Here is a 22,513-nt window from a genome sequence, read left to right as displayed (position 1 = left end):
ATTCGAATTGAAAAATCGGAGAAAAGTTGGGGAAGGATAGCTTAAAAATGAAGTGAAAGGATCATTGTCCGTGTTAACTTTCTAATTAGAAGTTAGAAGACAGGGAAGGACCGCAAAAACATTCAGATTTCTTATTTTGTTACACACTGTATTTTCACTCTCAAAACTGGTACGGGGTAATTTTCGAACGCATTTTGAGCATTTTTCAAACTGAAACTGTACTTCTATGACGAACGGTTGATGAGATAAAGGCCGCATTAAGCACTTACGGGGACACCCTGTATACTGTCAGAATTTACGGAACGACCTAATATCACGGGCAGGGAGGGAACAAAATTGTGACTTTATTATAAGAGATCCTTTGTTGCCTTATTATTAGGAGAGAAATTGGATTTTTTTTCTTTTTTTTCAAAAATAAAATACCTTCAGAGAAAATGTTTCTGATAATAGTGGAGGTATTGAGTCCTATAGATGTCCTTTGTGCAATCTTCTTCTCACCGAAAACGCGGTATATCTCTCTCCTGGTGGTAATTGAATCGGCGGTTTCCGAAGCGTTTTTCTCGCTCCCCATCTCCCCTCCCCCTTTTTACAATATGTTTGCTTATAACGATACCACCCCCAAACCCAAACGCAGCTTTTGCCTTTAAAGAGAAGCCAATTTGCATATGAATTTGGTCCAAGGCGTTAGTTTCTGAAGAAACGCTTCGAGGATATCGTTAACAAGTCGTCGTCGGGATTATTTTCGAATTTTTAGCCGAGGTGCCCGCCCGTAATTATTCCCGCGTTTCCCTCCTGCCGCCCCGCGTCTCTTTTGTGTTCGGATAATTTTTTTGTTCTTAATTTTTCCGGGGCTAAAAATGCAAACAAATTTTTGGCTGTGAATGGAGTTTATATATATTTTTCTCCCTTTTTTTTTTTTTTAAATAATATCTTTTCAGGAAGAGGAGAGTGAAATTATAGGAGAAGGAATCTCTTGATATCGTGGGATGTTTTGTTTGTAGAAAGATAGAGAGAGAGAGAGATATTAAAAGAGAGAATTTTCCCATTCAAACTAAATACGAGTCTTTTGTTCAAATTTTTTGGTTCTTTTTTAGTGGCAACAACAACAACACCTTCGTTAAGGTGAGTTTATCAAAGGATAGTATAGTACGTATACGGACGAAGAAAATTGGAATTTTTTTTTTATTTTTTCGGGGATTTGATTATGAATCGTTTTTGGATTAGAATTTTTTCCCGTTTTTGTTTTTTAATAGGACGATCTATATCAGTAGTTTTAGCCGCTGTGGTGGTCGAGTGGTCATAGTGACGGACTCGCATCGCGAGGATCCGGGGGTTCGAACCCCACCGTCGCCGCAGTGGTGGTCGGCTGAAGTTGGTCTCCTGTGGTTCCCAACTTCAAGGCGCGAATGCGAGCTGATCTCCCCTTTCAAAAGTCTAGCCACAGAGAGCAACAGATCTACAAACAGCACAAATGTAATTCAATCATAACACATCACTCACTTCACTTCTGAAATATAGATGGCGGCACTGAAAAATAAAACACAACACTACATACGCATTCAGACTGTTAGGTACACACACAGTTACACCTCCGGCGCAATTCACTAGGTAGTGAATCGCCCATAGATGGTGATAAATCTGAGTTGTGCTCGGTTTGAAAAAAAAGAAAGTAGTTCCCGAATGGGGATGAGAGACTGACCCCCTCCCGTCCGGAGGAGGGGGTTTCGCCAGACTGAATCTGCGGTTTCCCAACTTCGAGACTCGGATGCGAGCCAGTCTCCCCGTTAAAAAATCTCGCCACAGAGAGCAACAGGCCTACAACTGTACAGTTTTTCAATCATTGCACTTCTCTCATAATTTGAAAAATTGATGGCGGATAAGAGCATTACACAGAAACAAACTGCACGTTAAGTTCACAACACATAGGATATTTTCCTACACGCGTATTTTCCAGCATGGACCAGGTTTCCGTCGAACACCTGCTAAAATCTCTTCATTGTTGCAGAGCATGGGTTGATCTCTGATAAGGAAGAGAAACCCCTTGGGATCCACGGCCTAATTGTGGAATTATAAAAGAAAATTAATGCTAAGTTGAATATATATGACATCCCTATTTGTTAAGGGCATCTTTTTCTCAGCCATATCTTCGGGCATTTTGCCTGTTAAGGCCTTGTATTTGGGGAAAAAAATACTAAAAAAAAAGAAATTCCAATTAAATTTAACACGCAAAAGCATCTCCGCAACGTTGGTAGACTGCAGAAGTAATATTGTTATTGATTCGGCAAAAATTTTGTATTTGTGGTGACAGCTCTCGATAGGAGCATGAAACGTTGTTTTAGTTCTTTTGTAGTTCACAGTAGATTACATTGCTATCACATCATCTTTACTGGATACTGGATAGAATGTTCTCCATTGCTCAAGAACGTTCTCATGGTTAGATGGCTGTAGTCTCTGCTGCAAAAATAGGTGGGGGGGGGGGAGTGTCAATGGCCGACACCAAGATTTCTAGTGGATGTAGAGGGATATGGCGGAAAGTTTTAATAATGACTTTATTAGAAGAAATTTAGATGATACGGAAGAAATTACAAATTGCAGTTGCACAATGCAAGAGAGTATATTCACAATAATTCCATTAGCTCTATGTTTTACTCAGAAAATTCTAATGAAACGTTAATAAGAATAAAATAACAGAATTAAAAGATAATAAAGTAAGTGGATACGCGAAAAATTAACCCCTTAAAATGCTTAAAATCATCTCCAGTTATCGGTTTGATGTTATGAAAAACATTGTTGATCACCAGTGACCAATGAGGTTTTTTTTTTTATGATGAACTAGCTGTGTGTTACCCGCGACTTCACTGGTGTGGATTCTGCAATCTCAAATTTACTCGGCGATGATTCCCCCCCCCCCCCATACCACTTGAACACCTCGTGATCCCCATGGGGGATGAACTTTCAGAAATCCCGTCTTAGTGCGTAGCTACATCCAGGGCCGCAACTAGGGGAAGCAAGCGGGTCTCATGCCCCGGGCGCTGGACCAGAGGGGGGCGCAAATTTTATTCTCAAACCTCTTCAACATTACAAGGGGGCGCCAAAATGCACACTTGCCCTGGGTGACCAAACATCTAGTTTCGGCCCTGGCTACATCTATATACTGTATATAAAATAACATGTCCTGACTGATTCATCATCGCCGAACCAAAACCGCTGAAGCTATAAATATGACATTAGGTCAATATTGTAATATAGACAATATAATATGGAACAATCGGATTTTTTAGTCATTTGTGACACTACCAGGTTAAAAACTAACTAACTAACCAATTCACTCACTCCCTCACTAAGTCACTCACTCACTAGATCGTTAACTCACGGATCACGGACTGACTTACTAGCTTATTGACTCAGTAACTCACCCACTCACTCCTTCTTTCACTGACTTAGTAACTCAGTCGCTCAGTCCCTCGCTGACTCGCATCGAACTGTTGTCGGTGAATTTTCCGGACACACCGCTACATAATGTTAGATTGTTAAATGTTCTACAGTCTTTATCTTGGATTTTATTTCTGTCTTAGCCGTCAGCAAGTCCTCGAACTATTTCTCCGGTTCATTTATTTTCCGCCGGTACAGCTCTAGCTGTATATTTTATTGTCTTTTGTTGTTTTATTGACCCGCATCCTACGCACGCACGCTCAAACACCCAACTATCACATATACAAGCAATTTCTAATCTTCTTCATCCAGCCCGTACCGAGAAGCATCGAACAGGGAAGCTTATGGACTCAGTACGCCCTGAAAATGCGTGCAGAAAATGCACCCGTCTCAGTCAGTCCGCAAAATTATATTTTCTCCCCTACTTATTTTACTGTTTCTAATATTTATTTATTTCTGCCGGTCCGAGAATCATTTCTCCTACTTCCATCGATCCATAAATTATTTCCTCCTCTTATTAATTTTCATTAATTGAAACTTATGAGGGTGCCGCGACCCCTGGAGTCGAGTTTTCAAAAGTGACTTTGAAAAATATTTCACCCAATTGCAAAAATCAAAGGAAAAAATTTCATATTAATCGGTTAGTTTTAAGTTCATTCCAAAATAAAAGAAGTAATAAATTATAGTGTAAATGTACAGTAGCGATCAAAAAGTATTTTGAAAACAATAAATTTGTGTATCTACGAATTTCGTATATGAATTTTTTTTTTTTATGAAATCTATCCTATGAGAAAACAAACAGGGGCAGCACATACACATAAATGGGTTGGCGCTACGGTATTATTGCATTTGTCAAAAGATTTTTGTGAGCGCTACTGTATGCAAGAAAGAAGAACACTGTGTGAACAACGCGATTTTCTCAGGCTGCAGTTTTTGAACACATCCCGTAAGATTAAAAATACAAACTACTACATTCTAAAAGTTCTGAAATTTTGCAGAAATGTTCATTCAGAATGTGTTAGTGAAATGTAGTTCCGATTTTTCAATTGAGTAATAGGAAGTATTTTTTTTTTAAATGTTGAATATATTCAGATTTTCGAAATTTATATACAGGGTGTTTGGAAAAGAATCACCCGATTTGAAATGCGTATATTACGCGCGGCATATGTCCATACGGTAGTCAAATTCGTCCCAAACTTTTGCGAGCACGTTTGCATCCACTTTCGAGTGGATTACGTGCGAAACTCTGTCGGATGCGCTCCACATTTTCGTCTGACATGCGGGGACGGCCAGGGGATTTCCCTTTACACAGCAGACAACCGGTGTCTCGGAATTGTTTATACCATCGCCTAATGCTCTGAGCGGTAGGAAGTTCAACACCAGGGTATTGTCGACGAAAAGCACGACGAACAGTTGTTACGGACTCGCACTTTGCGAAGCTTAGAACACAAAACGATTTATGGTGTGCAGTCGCCATATTGGCAAACACTGAAGTGGCGGACGAAGCAAGAATGTTAGCGCTACCTGTCGGCAACTGCGTGAAATTCCAGATTTCTCTCTTTTTACCTATACACTATTTGATCAAAACGAATTGAAAGCTGAATAGTTATGATTCTTTTAAATCGAATGATTCTTTTTGAAACACCCTGTATTTTTTTTAAAACTTTGAAAATTAATAAAGTTTTAACGAATAGTCATACATTCCTAGTTCGAAATTTCCTTTTCCTAACACGTATCAAATGAACATTTCCGCAAAATTTCAGAATTCTTGGTGTAAGAGTTTGTGATTTTAAGCTTCATTTTTGAAAAATCGACTTCAGGAGTCGGGACACCCCTCAAGTTCCAATTAATACAAATTAATTACTTTAAGCTCTTCATTTTTTTTATGTATACGACCAATTGGGAAATTTAAGACGTTTTTAGTAACCACATGTCATTCGAAAACTTTTTGTATAATTGAAAGATACGTTTCTAAAGTCAACGGTTGAGGGATATCTGCTGTGCAAACGATTCGGGACAGTCTGTATAGAAATACGTAGTTAAATTTTTTAGGTTGATGCTCCTCTTCAGCCAAAGTAGAAAGTCAATGGGGGGGGGCGGGTCCGTTAAGCTGTCAAGACGGCCCCGTGTATAGCATGGAACTCATTAAAAAATAACGCAGAGAGGAGAAATAAGATAAAGGCGTAGTCTTTATTCAGGGTACTTCAAAGTGAGAAGGGCCTGTCTGACCTAACTTCTGAGCTCTCTGAAATCTACGACACAACCGTGGATCTTATTCGGGTATTTTTAGAGGCGGCTTCCTAAATACCCATGTGTTGAGAATTTCGTTGTGACTGCAGCGGTGGTTGAGAACCATGTGGCTGCAGCGGTGGTTGAGAAACATGTTGCTGCAGTTGCGGAGGATGTTGCAGCTGCTGTTGCTGAGGATGTTGCAGCTGCTGTTGCTGCTGCTGCAGTTGCTGAGGATATTGCTGCTGCTGAGCATGTTGCAGTTGCTGAAGATGTTGCTGTTGCAGATGCTGATGCTGTTGCAGTTGCTGATGATGTTGCAGCTGCTGCTGCTCATACAGCATTTCCTGCTGGTGCTGCTGTTGCAGTTGCTGCCTGTCCGGCTTGAAATCCGGATAGTAAGGATAATCCGTATGGTAGTGTGGATGCTGATAATAGTGAGGAAGAACAGGGTGATGCTTGTAATGATGCGGATGGTTTGGGTGATGAGGGTGCTCTATTTCTAGCGGGATCAGACCGGGCCTGTAGTTCTTATAAGGCACCAGTTGTTCTTCCATCAGCTCCGAGTAACCCAGGCCTTTGCTACTGCCTCTCGTGATGACCGTCCTCGGGATGGCTCCCAGATCACCGGTCAGCACCGTCATCAGGTGGGGAAGCCCTGGCGGTTCGAACCTCGTACGGTCACTGAATAGCTCCAAGTCCGACGGGGATTTCTGTTCGTGAAATTGAAAAAAAAAAAAAAAGAAGTGTTATCGTCCAACAAGATCAGAGGTAAGAAAGAAAAAAAAATACTCGTAAAATCATTAATAGGTGCAACAAACATAAATTATTAAATTCGGAATAATTATACCGTACCTTGAGCCTGCAGAAAGCCGTTTGAGACCTGGTCAGCATCCGGCCAAAGCTGAAGTAAGGGTCGTAGATGTCGTGAAAGGCCCAGTTATGGATGTCCTTCCCTCTCTTCCTCTTGTGCTTCACCTTCAATTTGTCGGACATGCGGAGATGCGCCGCGCGCAAATCCATCATCGACTGCTCTTTTTCCGTCATCCCCACCGTGTTCCGAAACATCTCGATCTACTACAATCTGAGAGAAACATTCGATAATAATAATCAACGCGTGGGAAAATTTCTTATTCAGTGCACGCCTCTTAATGTGATCGCATCGGGACCGATTACAGCATTATCCGTGATTCGAATAAGTGGCGTCGACTGTATAGTCTGTGCCGTCTTTACGAGTCCGGGAGGGGGGAGGCCCCCCCTTTAAGAGCCTAATTAATTCATTCGAAACGTTCAATAATTTAACCCTTTCCGCAGCAAAATAAAAATCCTTTAACCCCATTTTAAAATGTCATATCTTTTTAAACGAAGTAGGCTTCTCCCCTACGATTTTGAGCAGGTGCAAACTATGGGGGGTACACGGGAAAGTGTTCCATTAAGACATCAGCTTTACAAAATGTTTGGGATGGTCAATACTAAACAAGGAGCTTCTAAAGAAGCGAGATATCCCGTCATTGCCGCTTAAAGAGAAGGAGTGGGGGGGGGGGGGCACTCTCTGTTTGACTCTTTTGCCCCAATCCGTTAAGACTGCACCACGGACCGCCTTAACGAGTTTTGAAGCCCGGATATTTTGGAGTTCTATGGGAACTCAATTAATACGGAAGAAATCTTGTCTATCTGTTACGGTAAATGTGATAAATCAGTTATTATGAATAATCAAACTCACCAATCATCTCGGTAAGTTTGATAAATGTATTACTTTTACCGGCGAATATGCATAATACTCAAGCGTCGTTGGTAAATTTGATCAATACTGAAAAAATTATCACTTTTGCCGGCGATTATGCACAATAACCAAGTGTCGTTGATAAATACTTGAAATTTGTCGCCTTTATTTGTGACAGCATAACACCCAAGTGCAATTGGTGAATTTGATCAGTACGAAAAATTCCAAATGAGTCCAGTATGTGTGATGAATATAGTCGTAATGATAACAATTTTACTGTCGTACCCCGATATAATGGCACATGTATGAATTATCGTGTATAGTATATTACCATATAGTACGGTTCATCATGTTTACCAACGACGCAACGCTTGGGTACTATGCATAATCGCGGGGTCAAAGTGATAAATTTTAGGAAATTTATCAAACTTGCCAGACTGCTATGCATGACAACCGGTTATTGTGCATAATGACCGGATTTATCTCATTTATCGTAACATAGCCATATTAATGTAAATCTTCAAAATAATTCAGAAGCCTACGCTGTTTGATGCGTTGGCCCACCCCCGTTAAGACAGCACCACCTACAATTATCGAGAATCACAACAAATAAACAAAAATCACTTTGGTGATTCGCTTTCGTTAATATAAATGCATTTCATAATTACCTGGAGCTGTAAATTCTGTGAAATAGTCTCGTCTCGCAGAAGCCAAAACAGATACGAGCCGCAACCAAACCCAGGTTCGTGGGAAATCCTAATAACTGAATCCAATGAATTTAATTAGAGTAATGTGGCGAGCAGGGCTGGACAAATTTCAGGATTCAGGTCGCCACGGCGACTAAAAATTATTATTGGCACCTAAATATTTTCTCCATATTAGAATACGGGAAATCGGGATAAATACGGCCATCGCCAATTATCAACAAAAAATTGTCAAATGTAAGTAAAGTTGATAATTACAGCCAAAGAAATTGCAAGAAAAAGTGAAGTTGTCAATTATAGCGAAATAAATTGTCAAAAGTGAGTAAAGTCGCTGAAAAGTCACCAAGGATGGGAAATAGAGATCTCTGCTGATATTCACTTGAAATGTAATTCACCCAAAAAACAGATGTTTGGCAAATATGTGAAATGAATATACATTTCCTTAATGCAATTAATTATGATAATTAATCATAATTACCAAAATGTAATTTTTAATCTCGATCCTGGATTTCAGTGAAAAACAAATTCAAATAAGATTCGTTGAAAATCGGGGAGAAACGGTACATTCTATAGAAAAGTCGGGACGGACCATAATGACGGAAATGTTCTGTATAATGGTCATCATGTGTATTTTAGTTTCCGGCCCCCGCGAGTGTAACAGAAATATCATATATCTGGCTCGCGGACTAAAAATGTTGTGCAACCTCCATGGCCCCCACATCCTGGAGCAGATCCCCTAGGCTGGGATCTTTTGTGGGGGACCCCGGTCAGACTTTTCACGGGCCCCTTCGGTAGTTAATTTATAGCGTGAAAAAAACAAAAAATGATGAGAACTGTTCCGGGGCCCTGTCACCCCCCCCCCCTTTGTGGGGGCCATGGCAACCTTTGTCTTAAAACCTTAACCAGATCTCATTATTATGAGCCAGCCCCTTCCCCGGACCTTGACCGAATGGGCCCATGCGTTAAGGGAGTTTAAATTTTCTGTGCATCTATCTAAATATATGGAACTCAAAACCAAAAGCATGGGCCTCAATGTTGGGAAACATCTAGTGCCACCTATGAATTGACAACATTATCACAAAACGATTTTACTTACCTATCCTGTATAATCCTGAAGCTATCTAGGAGGAAAAATGAAAATGGCCTACCTACTTTCTATATACGTCTCTGAATGACTAATATTGCGATTACTGCATATTGTGCTGCTATTGATTTCTCCTGTTGCAATTTTTTTTTTTATTATTGTCCCGTTTTATTGTTGTACTTATTGCTATCGAACGAAGATATGCGAAAATTCCACCACTGAATTGGTTCAAACCGTGGTCAGTGAGTCTCGGGAGGGTGAGGGGAGGGTATTGATGTAATTTTCAAGTTCGTTGGACCCTTGGGAACAGGGCCGCAACTAGGGGGAGCAGGCGGGTCTGATGCCCCGGGCGCTGGACAAAAAGGGGCGCCGAATTCACCCTTTAACTGCATCTTCTACATGGCAAGGGGTGCCAATATGCCGGTTTGCCCCGGGTGACAAAGTATATGACCCAACCCACAAGGGTAAAAGGCTTATATCCCTGGAGGGACAGAGCCTGGGCCGTGACTGGTTTGTCGGGTGACAAAGTATCTAGTTGCGGCCCTGCTTGGGAATATCTGTGTTGATCGTGATTTCAAATATCTCACGATGTCTGATCTCGAGGTGGTTTGATTGGCACCCGTGAAGCGCATCATATGCCAGTTAGGAATTACCATCCCCAGTTCTGTCGCAAAAATATTCCTGTCGGGGGCCCTCCTTAGCAATGTAAAGTTCCATGGCCACACACACACACACACACACACACACTGTAGCCCCTCTCTCCCTTACAAATACATGGGTATTCTGATAGAACTTGACCACCATGACATTTAAATGAAATTATTCATTTTTTTTTGCCACGTTTTTCACTGTCTGTCTCAAAACGTCGGGATAAGGTTGCAACAAATAAAGAAGAAAAAATTGAAACATAAAGAGAAGATAAAATTTGGAACAAAAAAGATTCAAGATAAAATCGAAACGAAAAAGATTGAATTGAAAGAAAGAAATACAAGATAGGATCGAAACAAAAAAAAAAAGAAGATAAAATCGAAAGAGAAAATCGAGTTGCAAAAGAAAGATTAAATCGGAACACAAAAGAAGATAGTATCTGAAAAAGAAGATAAAATCGGAACGTAAAAAAGACAAAGAAAAAAGATAAAATAGGAAAAAAAGAAGATAGAACAAAATTTCAAGATTAAAATCAAAACGAAACAAATTCGAAAAATAAATTCGATGGAAAACAAATTGAAATAAAATCTGAAAAAAAGAACAATTGAAATAAATGAATTCAAAATAAGATCGAGTAAAATAGAACCAAAACAATAAAAATAAGATAAATTCAAAATAAAATCGAAACAAAAAAACTGAAAAGCAAATCGAATTTTTATCTGTTTATCGAAGGGTAAATTTCTTTCAACAGACAAAAACAAAGACGCAAATTCCACTCATTGACAAATTCGTAGATTGGGGTCCGTGAAAAAATTTCGATGTTTCTTCATTTCCCAAGTACTTATTTTGCAGAGGTGCCAGAGCCGTCCTTAGCGGTGTGCCACAAGTGCGGTCGCACCGGGCCCCGCGCTTTGTGAGGTCCCGCAATCACGGTAAATTATTGGAAGCTTTTAGCAATTCTTAAATAATTTCTTGCATTTATTCTGAACTAGCTGATACCCGGCGACGTTGCCCGCCCCGTAAAAAATTTATATATATGTATAGCTTATTAATTATTTCTTTTAATCAAAAAAATTCTGCATCAAGTAAGAAAAAATTACTTTTATTTTTAAATATTTTAATTAAAGACTTCAAGCAATCGCTTGTGGATACACAATATTTTTTGTTTGTCCATCTGGTGTGAAGATGTACAAATTTTTGGGATTACCAACACGCGAACAGGCGACGTAAAGCTGTCCGTGTGAAAAACAGGGCTCAAGTAGGTTGATACCTGCCACTGCTAACGACTGGCCTTGCGCTTTGTTGATTGTCATGGCAAAAGCTAAACGAACCGGGAACTGCAATCGCTTGAAAGTGAATGGAATTTCTTCAGTGACAATTGGGATACGTGGAATGAAGACGTCTTCTCCTTTGGCACATCCAGTTAAAATTGTTGCTTCGATGATGTAATTGAGCAATTTCTTCACGCAGAGTCTGGTACCATTGCAGAGTCTCGGTGTCTCCAAATTTCTTAAAAGCATTATAGGTGCTCCGACTTTGAGGGTCAAGTTGTGTGGTGGCACACCCGGAATATCCAAAGAGTTCAGAAATTCTGCAGGATACAGAACTGTCTGCGTTGTGTCTGTGACAGTGTCAACCGATTTATAAGATTTGGAGTCTCCTGGAATAATTTTTAGGATTTTTTCGTTGATTTTGTTCACACTGTCATTTTTCGGTGCCAGAATCGCTCTCTCACAAAGCCACTCATGGTTTCGATGATTTTGTTCAATATTTGGGAAAACTTTGTCTGCAAGTTCTTGAACTGAATTTAACAACTGGCAAAATCCATTTGGGAACGTAATCAGTCCGGTGCTTGGGTCTACGGGAATTCTTCCATTGCCAAGTTTGATCAACTGATGTGAAAATGATTGCAGTGCTGAGTCATTTTGCAGTTGAACTCGCATGTTGGTGGATAATGATAATTTTTTAACTTCGTGCCAGAGTGTTGATGATTTGAGGCAAGCATTAAATTCATCAGCTGGCGTTGAACGCGGAACTACAGGCAGAGTCTGACGAAAATCTCCAGCCAACAAAACAACCACTTTTCCCATGAGCCGCTGATTTCCTCGCAGATCTTTAAGTGACATGTTGACAGATTGCAGGGCCCGTTTGTGAGACATTGTACACTCATCCCAAACTATGAGGCTGCACTCTTGCAACACTTTTGCTGGGCCTGTTCCCTTGGAAATGTTGCAAACTGGAGATTCGTTATGGTTCAAGTCCAGTGGTAATTTGAAGGCGGTATGTGCCGTCCGACCTCCATTTAGTAGTGTTGCGGCTATGCCAGAAGAGGCCACTGCTACTGCAATTTTCTTTTGTTGTCTCACCTTTGCCAAAAGTAAATTGATAAGGAACGTTTTGCCAGTGCCACCGGGAGCATCGAGGAAATAGATGCCGCCATTTCCATCGTTAATCGTTTGCTGAATTTGATTGTAGGCTTGTCTTTGGTCGAAAGTTAAAAGTGGTTCTTTCGCTGCAATATATGACTGTAATTCATTAACATCGTAATTTCTCTCCCGCATAATTTCATGAGTGAGATTGTTGGTGTTAGTTCGTTGCGGTGAAAGAAGCAAAGAGCACTGTCTGAGGTCTTTTCCAGCCATTGACAAACAAAGGTCTTCTAAATGGATGAGAGCTTGATTGTACATGTCTGGTGAAAATTCAATTTCTAAATTTGGATTTTCCCGTCTGATTCTCATAAGAATGTCTTCACTGAGATCATCTTTGTATTTTTCCCACAATTGAAGTGGATTTGACACAGATTGGGTAGATAAAAGAATGCCAAAAAGATGTCTTAGACGAATGGCAGATTGAGTGATTTTAGCTTCAGTCATTGCCAAATCCCAGTGGTCATCGTTTTCCAGCAATCCTCGCTTTTGGCATGCTTCTTGCATGGTTGCACAAACTTGACCATTAAATGTTTTCAAATCATCGAATGTTGTTGGTCCTTTGATGATGTGAAGCAACATACGCAGAAAGAAGCATTCGCCACTTGACGGATGAACAATATAAATGCGGCCAAGTGTTTCTGATGATTTAACCCCAGGATGTCCTGCAACATCAGTTCCTTGTTTGCGTCGCTGCCATTTTTTGCTTGATGTATTCCATGTGTAGAACCGGGGAAGATCACAGTAGAAAAGTGTTCTGGCAAATACGTCGGTCTTACATAATTCAAAGAATTCGGTCAGTGTTGTCTTTGGTGGCTGTTGCAAGTTGTTTGCTTGGAGGTTTTCTGGATTGTAATACACCCTCTGGCCATTTTCAAGGTGAACACTCAGATGTTGAACCGATGGGTAGCGTTCGTGAATTTGGAAGCTGAGGATTCGCCAAATTGCTTCGTTGCTGCAAATGTATCTTCCCAATTGAAATGTTGAAATCTCATCGTTCGTTTGTTGGCCCAATCCAAAAATTGCTTGGTCACTTCCTTTGTTAACATACTTGCAAATATACTTGATGGCTTTTACAGACTGGCAAGACTCTACATTAATGTGCGCCTGGAACATTTTTGACAATATTGGGGAATATGGAACTACCCACCTATTGTCAACGTTAACGTCTACATGGCGTATTTTCAATGTTGTGGTGAATCCGCCATCTTCGGGCTTTCGTCTCCTGTACAGAGGATAGCCATCTTGGCCAGTCTGTGTTTCTTGTAGCATTGTGCGTGGATATTTCTTGGAGCATTGACCATTCATCATGCAAGGAGCGTTCGTGTTTAGCGCTCCACAGGGTCCGTGAATCATATTTTTGGTGATGATCTGAAACAACAATGGATCTTGATCTGGATTAGGCAATTCGGCAGAGATGACGTTGTCGATATCAGTTGGCCGAATTTTTTCTCGCAGCCAGATGAGGATGTGGGCATGTGGGAGACCTCTTTTTTGCCATTCGATTGAATACATCCAGCATCTCGTTTCTCCGAAAATATGGCACTTCTTCACGACGTTCATCAGTTTTGTTAATTTTCTCTTGAACACTCTGGCAATCAGGTCATGTCGATCTGTAGCTTTCTGAGCAGGCAGAAGAGCCTCTTGTATTTCAGACCAAAGTGGATTGCATGTGAAGGTGATGAACAGGTCAGGGCGACCATAACTCCTGACGTAAGTCATTGCATCCTGGGTGTACTCATGCATGTGTCTTGGACCGCCAGTAAAGGTTGCTGGCAAAATCACCATTCTCCCCAATTCATTTGGATTCGCGTCATTGGCCATAGCATCTCTAAGATGAATGTAGTCATCTACTCTCAGTTTCTCTTGGTTTGTTCGGATGTAGAGTAGCCGTTCACTTTCGATTTTGGCGTACATATCTACTACAAACTGATGGAGGAGCTGCCGGGATTTTAATAAATGATTTTCATCTCCTACCCTTCTCATCAATCTGAATGCATAAAAGTCCATGGCAGATACCTTCTTTCCCGGTAGCGTGTCGCCTGTAGTTGGATTGATCTGAGTAATTCCAAAGTTATAACCGTCATTGCCTTGCCAAAAGATGATCGGGTATTGGAGAGCATCGTACGATCTATGAGTCTCCGTTACTCTCTGTAGCCTGTTATTTCTTTTCTGTAGAACAATATCGCGGCTTTCAAATTCATTCCCCACAATAACAATCGCCACCTCATCAATTGTTGGTGCATTGAATGTCCGTGGATGGGCGCCTACTGGAGTCTTATCTGCTCTGATAATTATTTGGTAATCATCTCTTGGCATACGCTCCAGAGCAGTCTTGAACAAATTCACGTAGGAATTGTGTTCGTGGAGGAATTGTTGTAGCGCCCGGACGATATGCTGTTTGGTGGTTGGAATATTGGAGCATCGTTGTCGAGCTTCTGCATGTTGGTCTCCCATGAAGAAAATCTGCAAAAATTTCGGCTCTTCATTCGTTCCTGGGAGCAGTGACCCTGAAAGATGGTAAATTTGTCCCTGTACTTTGAATGTAGGCATGAATCCAGGCTCGCCAATTTCTTTTGTTGCTCCGAAAGAGGTCATTTGGAAGCAGGAGTTGTACTTTCTGATGTTTTGCAGAAAGTGCTTGGAATCTGGTGTGGTTCCAGCCATCAAAGTGCGAAGTGGTTCAGGTGGTTGATTGATTAATGGCAGCTTGACTTTTCCATTTGAGCAGCACATCCCAGGCGCCTCACCATCCCATTTATAAGCTTGGCAATGGACACAGACCTTCTCCATTTGGCCAATCAAGACTGCTGGATGTTCGTGATAATCAAGTTCAGCATTGTATGCAAATGCAGCTTTTTTCAGATCTTGAAAAGCATGCTCTCTATAAGTGAAGGCCCTATTTCGATTAGCAGATAGACGCTTTTCAGTGTGTTCTGGAGTCTCACTTGTCCTGGAAATGGAGGCTCTAGTTCGATTAGCAGATAGACGCTTTTCAGTGTGTTCTGGAGTCTCACTTGTCCTGGAAATGGAGGCCCTAGTTCGATTAGCAGAGAGGCGTTCTTCAGTTTGTTCTGGAGTCTCATTTGTTCTGGAAGTGGAGGCCCTAGTTCGATTAGCAGAGAGGCGTTCTTCAGTTTGTTCTGGAGTCTCATTTGTTCTGGAAGTGGAGGCCCTAGTTCGATTAGCGGATAGGCGTTCTTCAGTTTGTTCTTTAGTTTCACTTGTCCTGGAAGTGGAAGCCCTAGATCGATTAGCGGATAGGCGTTCTTCAGTTTGTTCTTTAGTCTCACTTGTCCTGGAAGTGGAGGCCCTAGTTCGATTAGCAGAGAGGCGTTCTTCAGTTTGTTCTGGAGTCTCATTTGTTCTGGAAGTGGAGACCCTAGTTCGATTAGCGGATAGGCGTTCTTCAGTTTGTTCTTTAGTTTCACTTGTCCTGGAAGTGGAAGCCCTAGATCGATTAGCGGATAGGCGTTCTTCAGTTTGTTCTTTAGTCTCACTTGTCCTGGAAGTGGAGGCCCTAGTTCGATTAGCAGAGAGGCGTTCTTCAGTTTGTTCTGGAGTCTCATTTGTCCTGGAAGTGGAGGACCTAGTTCGATTAGCATATTGTCTTTGTTTAGTCCGCTCTGAAGACTCATTTTTCCTTGCCAATCGCGACCGTTTCGCTTCAGTCGAAATTTTTCCGATTGCTGCTCGCTTTTTAGGAGGCATCTTACACAGTGGAAGAATATTGTGATCAGAATGAGCGAGCGTCTGTGATGGTCAGAGTTGTTTCCTTCACTTCAGTATTTTTATTCTCAGTTTTGTCGTCGTAGTTGTTGTTCTCTGTTGTTGGTGACGTCATGTGTCCAGCTTGCGGCGAATATTATTCGAACGCATTTTCAGTATTTCTTAAATTGAAACTATACCTATACAATGGGCGGTGGTTGAGAAACATAGCTGAAACCCGGCGACGATGCCCGCCCCGTAAGAAATTTATATACGTATAGCTTATATATTATTTATATACGTATTTCTTAATCAAAAAAATTTCTGCATCAAGTAAGAAAAAATTACTTTTATTTTTAAATATTTTAATTAAAATCTTCAGGCAATCGCTTATGAATACACAATATTTTTTCTTTTTCCATCTGGTGTATAGATGTACAAATTTTTGCTATTACCAACACGCGAACAGGTGACGAAAAGGTGTCCGTGTGAAAAACAGGGCTCAAGTAGGTTGATACCTGCCACTACTAACAACTGGCCTTGCGCTCTGTTGATTGTCATGGCAAAAGCTAAACGAATCGGGAACTGTAATCGCTTGAAAGTGAATGGCATCTCTTCGGTGAAATGCTTGTGCAGCGAATATTATTCAACCGCCTTTTAAGCATTTTTTAAATTGAAACTATACCTATACGATGGGCGGATTATCACTTACAGGACACCCTGTATATAGGCTAGCAGAAATACCCGGGTTTTCTTCAATTACTGGGAGGATTGGAAAAGAGTGACAAACCGTTATAAATGAATAAACTGTTATAATAACAGAATTGAAGGTGTGACAAACCATTGTAAAGGCATATATATACGTCTGAAACGCATTGTTGGAAACCGCGGCAACCAAAGTAAACGTTCCGAAAGTGATTGTTGAGGCCCCCAAAACCATTGTTGCCCGACAGTTTTTCGCCCATTTCGGGCATTTGCCCAGCTCTGACGAACTTTTAAAGTAGCCTACGGCTCAATCCCGGTCCTGTTTGGTATATATGCAAAATCTGGCGACGATCGGTCTAAAACTGTAGATTTGTATAAAGAGCATACATACATACATACATACATACATACATACTTTCACATTTATATATAAGATTTTCATCAATTCTGGAATCACTTCTTTCATCAATTCTAGAATCACTTCTTTCATCAATTCTGGAATTACTTCTTTCGTTGGTTCTGAATTTTCATCAATTCTGGAATTATTTCTTCCTTTAATTCTGAAATTATTTCTTCCTTTAATTCTGAATTTTCATTAATTCTGGAATTACTTCTTTCATTGGTTCTGAATTTTCATCAATTCTGGAATTACTTCTTTCATTGGTTCTGAATTTTCATCAATTCTAGAATTATTTCTTCCTTTAATTCTGAATTTTCATCGATTCTGGAATTATTTTCCTCATTAATTCTAAATTTTCATCGATTCTGGAATTATTTTCCTCATTAATTCTAAATTTTCATCAATTCTGGAATTACTTCTTTCGTTGGTTCTGAATTTTCATCAATTCTGCAATTATTTCTTCCTTTAATTCTGAAATAATTTCTACTGTTAATTCTGAATTTTTTCCATCTATTCTAGAATTTCCATTAGTTTCGGGATCTGTTTCTCTCATTAGTGTATCGATCATTAAATCATTTTCTGCATCGATATTTCTCAGCTTTCCCGTGTAATCTGAAATGATGAATGGTGTGTGTGTGTGTGTGTGTGTGTTGCCCCGCATATGGTAAGGGTGGGCCCTGAGAAGTGCCACTACCATTTATGAATTTTCTTCTCTTTGGTGATATTTTTCCATATCTTACTTCGATTTCAGAACCAACCACAGCAACTCTTATACCTTTCAGACACTCTTCGTATGCATGTTTATATGTCTCTAGCATCATAAAACTTTCTAAAATTAAATTTTAAGATGGTCGATCAAGTGGGTATTGGTGATCCGATGTGAGGAAAAATGAGCAAAAATTGATCGGAACACCCGAAGAATGCGTCATTTCCAGCAACAATTTATATAGCCATAACTAATCTCCGGACTAACCAGTTCACGAGGGATAAACAGCTTGATTTATGTACATAGAAAGAACCTGTAGGCATTTCCGGAAAACTCTGTTTTCGACTAAATATTTGAACTTTCCGGCCTTGAGCGCTTTGATTCACATTTTGCCACCACTGCCACACCATTCATTCATCCGCCCTTGGCCGCCGATCATCACCATACACACAGTATGGATATACATACGTACGTGCGTTATTCTCACATGCACAGGACCCCCGGATAGCTTGCTTTATCTCCCGTCCGCTAGATGGGGCGTTTCTGTCATCATCTTTCACCGGATATGACGCTTGTCAGGTACAGACACTTTTGCCTAATTTGCATAATTACACCGCTTCTGCCGCCAGGGGGCCCGAAAAGAGACGAAGTTCTCTGGTGTGTGTGTGTGTGTGTCTGCTCGTGATTCAGCTGGCAGTGGCGTAAGGTTGTGTGAGAGAGAAGCGGAAGTTTATCTCCGGGTCCCGTAGGCGAAAGTGGCGTATGTAGGTGAGAGAGAGAGAGAGAGAATAGGGGAGAAAAGATCTTTCTCTCTCTCTCTTTTCCGATTTTGGCACCCCCAGGGATGAACTGCAAATTTTAGCGATAACTTTCACGCAACTTTAGAAAAGATTTTCCTCGAAGCCCTCTCCCCAAATAATTCGGCGAAAGTTTCTTTACTTTCACAATAACTTTATCGGAAATAAGCAAGTCTGGAGTTGAACATATTTGATGAGCTTCTCCACTGCACTCGGGACAAAATGCAGTTCTGGACTTTCCATCAATATATACAATTAATTGGTTCAGCATAGCCCATCTTTAATATACGCATTTGCTGTACAGGGTGATTCAAATCGTTTGCGCACAGGAATATCATCTGTAATCGTTGACTTTGGAGGTCACAGATATTTTTCGATGTGCATATCACATGCGGTTCCTTAAATTTCCTTCAACCCGTTCAGTGTTTCTGACGTAATATTACGTCGGAAGTTCAATGGAAGAAATGCAAAACGCGCCATTTGAGGTGAGAAAGAAGCCCTAAGAATTTTTTGTGTGAGTAGATAAAAACACGTTTTTCGCTCGAAATTCCCCCCCCCCTTTTTTTTTCTCTGTTTGGCTGTGCTTGAGGGGGATGTATATTAGGCCGTGGCCACACTCGTGTCGAGGCTGGCCCAATAGTCGTTCGCAAATGTTCGCTAGCAGCGGCGTAGGCGCGTGGGCTGGTTACGCACTGGCCCAGCTTATCCCAATATTCCTTGGCGAATATTTGCCAGGAACAGATCCGGTTTTTCCAGAACACTACCCGTGTTGTGACTGTTGGCGTTCTTCGACCGATGCGTGGCCAGACGGATTGGAAGATCGGGAAGGAAGGCAGCATCTTTGATTTGTGTTGGAAGCTGGATAGTACTCAACCAGCCTTCCAGCCCCTATCATTTGACGATTATTGCCAATGATGGAGCATAGGCGGAGATTGACTTGGAAGTCTGGGGGGGGGGGGCGATGATGATGATGATGTCAATTCATATATACATTAGATCAGTCGACTCCACCGTTGACGATGGGGGGGGGGGGGGCAATGCCTTCTACGCCCCCCCCCCCCCGTATCTCCGCCCACGTGGTGGAATGTGGTCACACTACTAGCCCATAGAACGTATTGGGCCAGTCTCGACACGGATGTGGTCATGGCTTTAAAATAATTTCGTGTATGTAGAGAGAGGATTTGAAACTGACTAGTGCGTCAAATTAGAAATGCTATCGTTATCGAGTACATGAGAAGGCATGAAGTTTTTGAAAATATGGAGACTTAAAAATATTGGAGCGAGGCCTCAGATCCAATATTTGTATACATATTATCGGAATGGTAGCGGGTAGATGGTATAGTATTAACGGTATAAATAAATATCATTATTTCCGAATGGTACTCAACCTGGAATTTGCCCCTCAACTCCTCAAAAACAGTTTTCATGAAATTTACCCATAAGGGGCCATTAAAGTGTAACGTAAGAATCGATGGGGGAGAGGGGTTTCCGATTTGCTGACTTTTGATGACAAGGGGGGTTGGATAATGCTTACGTCATCAACCACCCTTTATGAAAATATGAAATTTTTTTACTGGCATCTTACTCGGTGCGCCAATAACGAGAAAAATCATACGATAGTTTGTGGGCACTTGAAGTAACATTTCCCCCTATTGATAAGTGACCTACAGAGCCACTTTACTGATCTCTAAATGTTTCGTGGATCCAATTGATCTGGAAATTCTTCTGGGCCTCTTAAGTGCTCTGAAACTGCGCCACACATCACTCAAGTGATCCGTAATTATATGCCGTGGATCACTTAAATAATCTGAGAATGTGCCGCGGGTAACTTGAGTGATGTAGAACCGCACTGGGGGTGGGAACCACTTAAGAGTGCTCTAAAACTATGTCACTCAAGGGATCTCTAAATGTGTCACGGATCGCTTAAGTGTTCGGAAACTGTGTCCCAGGTCATTTAAGTGATCTGAAAATATGCCACGTGTCACTTAAATGCTCTGGAAATGTACCACAGGACACTTAAGCGATCTGTAAATGTGCCGCTTAGTTCATTTTAACAAAATTAGGTTTGAGAAGGGCAGGCTGCATCAGATAACCCCCAGGGCCATATTTGGTCAACGGGCCAAGGGCCTCTATGCGATTTATCATTGTATATCTTAGAGGGTGGGTCGCAATGAATTTATTAAAGATAAATTTCATAGTCTTTAAATGACATTGAAATTAACCAGAAATTGATTATATTAATATAAAAAAGTGTTTTATTCCGAAATTTTAATTGAAAAAATGTTTTGCATTAAAGAAATAACTTTTTGATCGTCCGGGGGGCACGAACCCCTCTATGCCCCCTGTGTACGTCTCTGATCCCAGCAATATGCGTTAGCATTCAGAGGAGTAGAGCTGATGACGAAATTTTGCTGACAAGGGGGTCAAAAATGGCTAAAAGCTTGCTTACGTAATACTTGAACGAAAAGAAGTTACTTGACTAAAACGAATTCCCCACGATTTCCCTTACTCGATAAACAATTATTTCATCTCTGAGACGTTTCCCATTATAAATACCTGGACATAATAATCTCTTCCGATCTCCGCTGGAATCGTCACGTTGATTATATTTGTAATAAATGTCTCCAAAAATTTTTTTCTTTTCGTCGTGATCTGAAAAACTCCACCCGTCATGTCCGTCACTTGTGCTACCAAACATATATTGTCCCTATTCTCTTATGCCTGTGAAGCCTGGGATCCCCATACCCAAACCAACACATAGAAAAATTAGAATCTATCCAAAATCAGTCCACCCGCTTCATTTTTAACTGATGGTCAATATCCAACCGCTCTCTTCTCTTAGTCTTATTTCCCGTTTAACTTTTCAAAATCCTCCATGGGGTTTTTTTAATATCGACACTTCCAACATTATAATTAAACCCTCACATTTATCTGTTAGACTCAATCACTCCCAAAAATGACAGCCCATCTTTGCCTCTTCAGATTGTCACAAATTTAGCTTCTTCCCAAGAACCATTATCGACTGGAACAACCTACCATCAAATATTGTAGATTGTACCACGACTTCCGAATTTTTATGTACCATCAACCGTCATTTCCATCATACATAAGTTCCACATCCTCTTGTATAGGCCTCGGCCAAACCATATTGAATAAATAAAATATAATTAAATTCAGGAGCGCCGGAACTTTCAGATCCGCGAACGCTGTGGTTCGGCTTTTGTAAAAAAAATTCCGATTTTTGAATAAATTCTAGTGTTCTGTGCTCGGACGCATGCCAAAGAATACTGGGAGTATACGAGTTCCCATGGCTCGGGTCGCAACAGTTTCACCTACAAATTTATACAGGATGCATAGCTAACGACTCGCTCCGCAAATTACTGGCGACCGTTGATACTACAGACATACTTCCAATTAGAAAAAGTTTTGACGTGCAGACCTGATTGCAAAGGGTTTTACAGTTATTGAAATTTAAAAAAAAACTTTTTATACGGAAAGTGCGCTCAAAAACCCAATTATAAAGTTGTTGTCCCGTCTATCCTAAGACAAGTGAAAAAAAGAAAAGAAAAAAGATTCATGTTTCTAAGTGCAATATTTTCGCAGAGATATTTGGATTCAACAATCGAGGGAAAAACAGCTTAAACTAATATAAAACGCTCTTCACCCTTATATTGTTTTTCCCCCCCACACTCTTCTCCGAGATATTCGAATTCAAATATCTCAGCGAATGTTGCATTTAGAAATATGGATTTTTTTGACATAAGGGGAGACAGGAAAACAACCTTCTATTGGGATTTTGAGCACATGGTGTCCGTGTAAAAGGTTATTTTTAATCTCCCGATCTGAGGTCTACACGTTAATACTTGGACACTTTTTCTAACTGGAAGTATGCCTCTAGGATCAACGGTTCGCCAGTCATTTGCAATGAGAGAGGTTAGCTCTCATCCTTCC

General features: G+C 40.8%; 1 protein-coding gene across 1 annotated transcript; it reads right to left on the bottom strand.

Annotated features, from left to right (window-relative positions):
- Positions 1-7,953: 7,953 nt before the first annotated feature.
- Positions 7,954-15,039, bottom strand: LOC149074856 (uncharacterized). Its single transcript, XM_089245971.1, has 2 exons — positions 11,860-15,039; positions 7,954-7,968 (listed from the first exon to the last, which is right to left on the bottom strand). Exons 1-2 carry the CDS (start codon positions 15,037-15,039, stop codon positions 7,954-7,956), a joined length of 3,195 nt encoding a protein of 1,064 aa, XP_089102097.1.
- Between the last annotated feature and the right edge of the window lie 7,474 nt (positions 15,040-22,513).

The sequence above is a fragment of the Pholcus phalangioides genome, unplaced genomic scaffold, assembly GCF_987345545.1.
Source record: "Pholcus phalangioides strain wild (caught in Gottingen) unplaced genomic scaffold, Ppha-v1.0 ptg000016l_1, whole genome shotgun sequence".
Classification (NCBI taxonomy): domain Eukaryota; kingdom Metazoa; phylum Arthropoda; class Arachnida; order Araneae; family Pholcidae; genus Pholcus; species Pholcus phalangioides.
This window is presented reverse-complemented; position numbering and strand designations above follow the sequence as displayed.

What these genes read in the sequence shown, in the direction of transcription:
- LOC149074856 (XM_089245971.1), bottom strand. Translation starts at nt 15,039, where the DNA reads ATGGAGAAGGTCTGTGTCCATTGCCAAGCTTATAAATGGGATGGTGAG.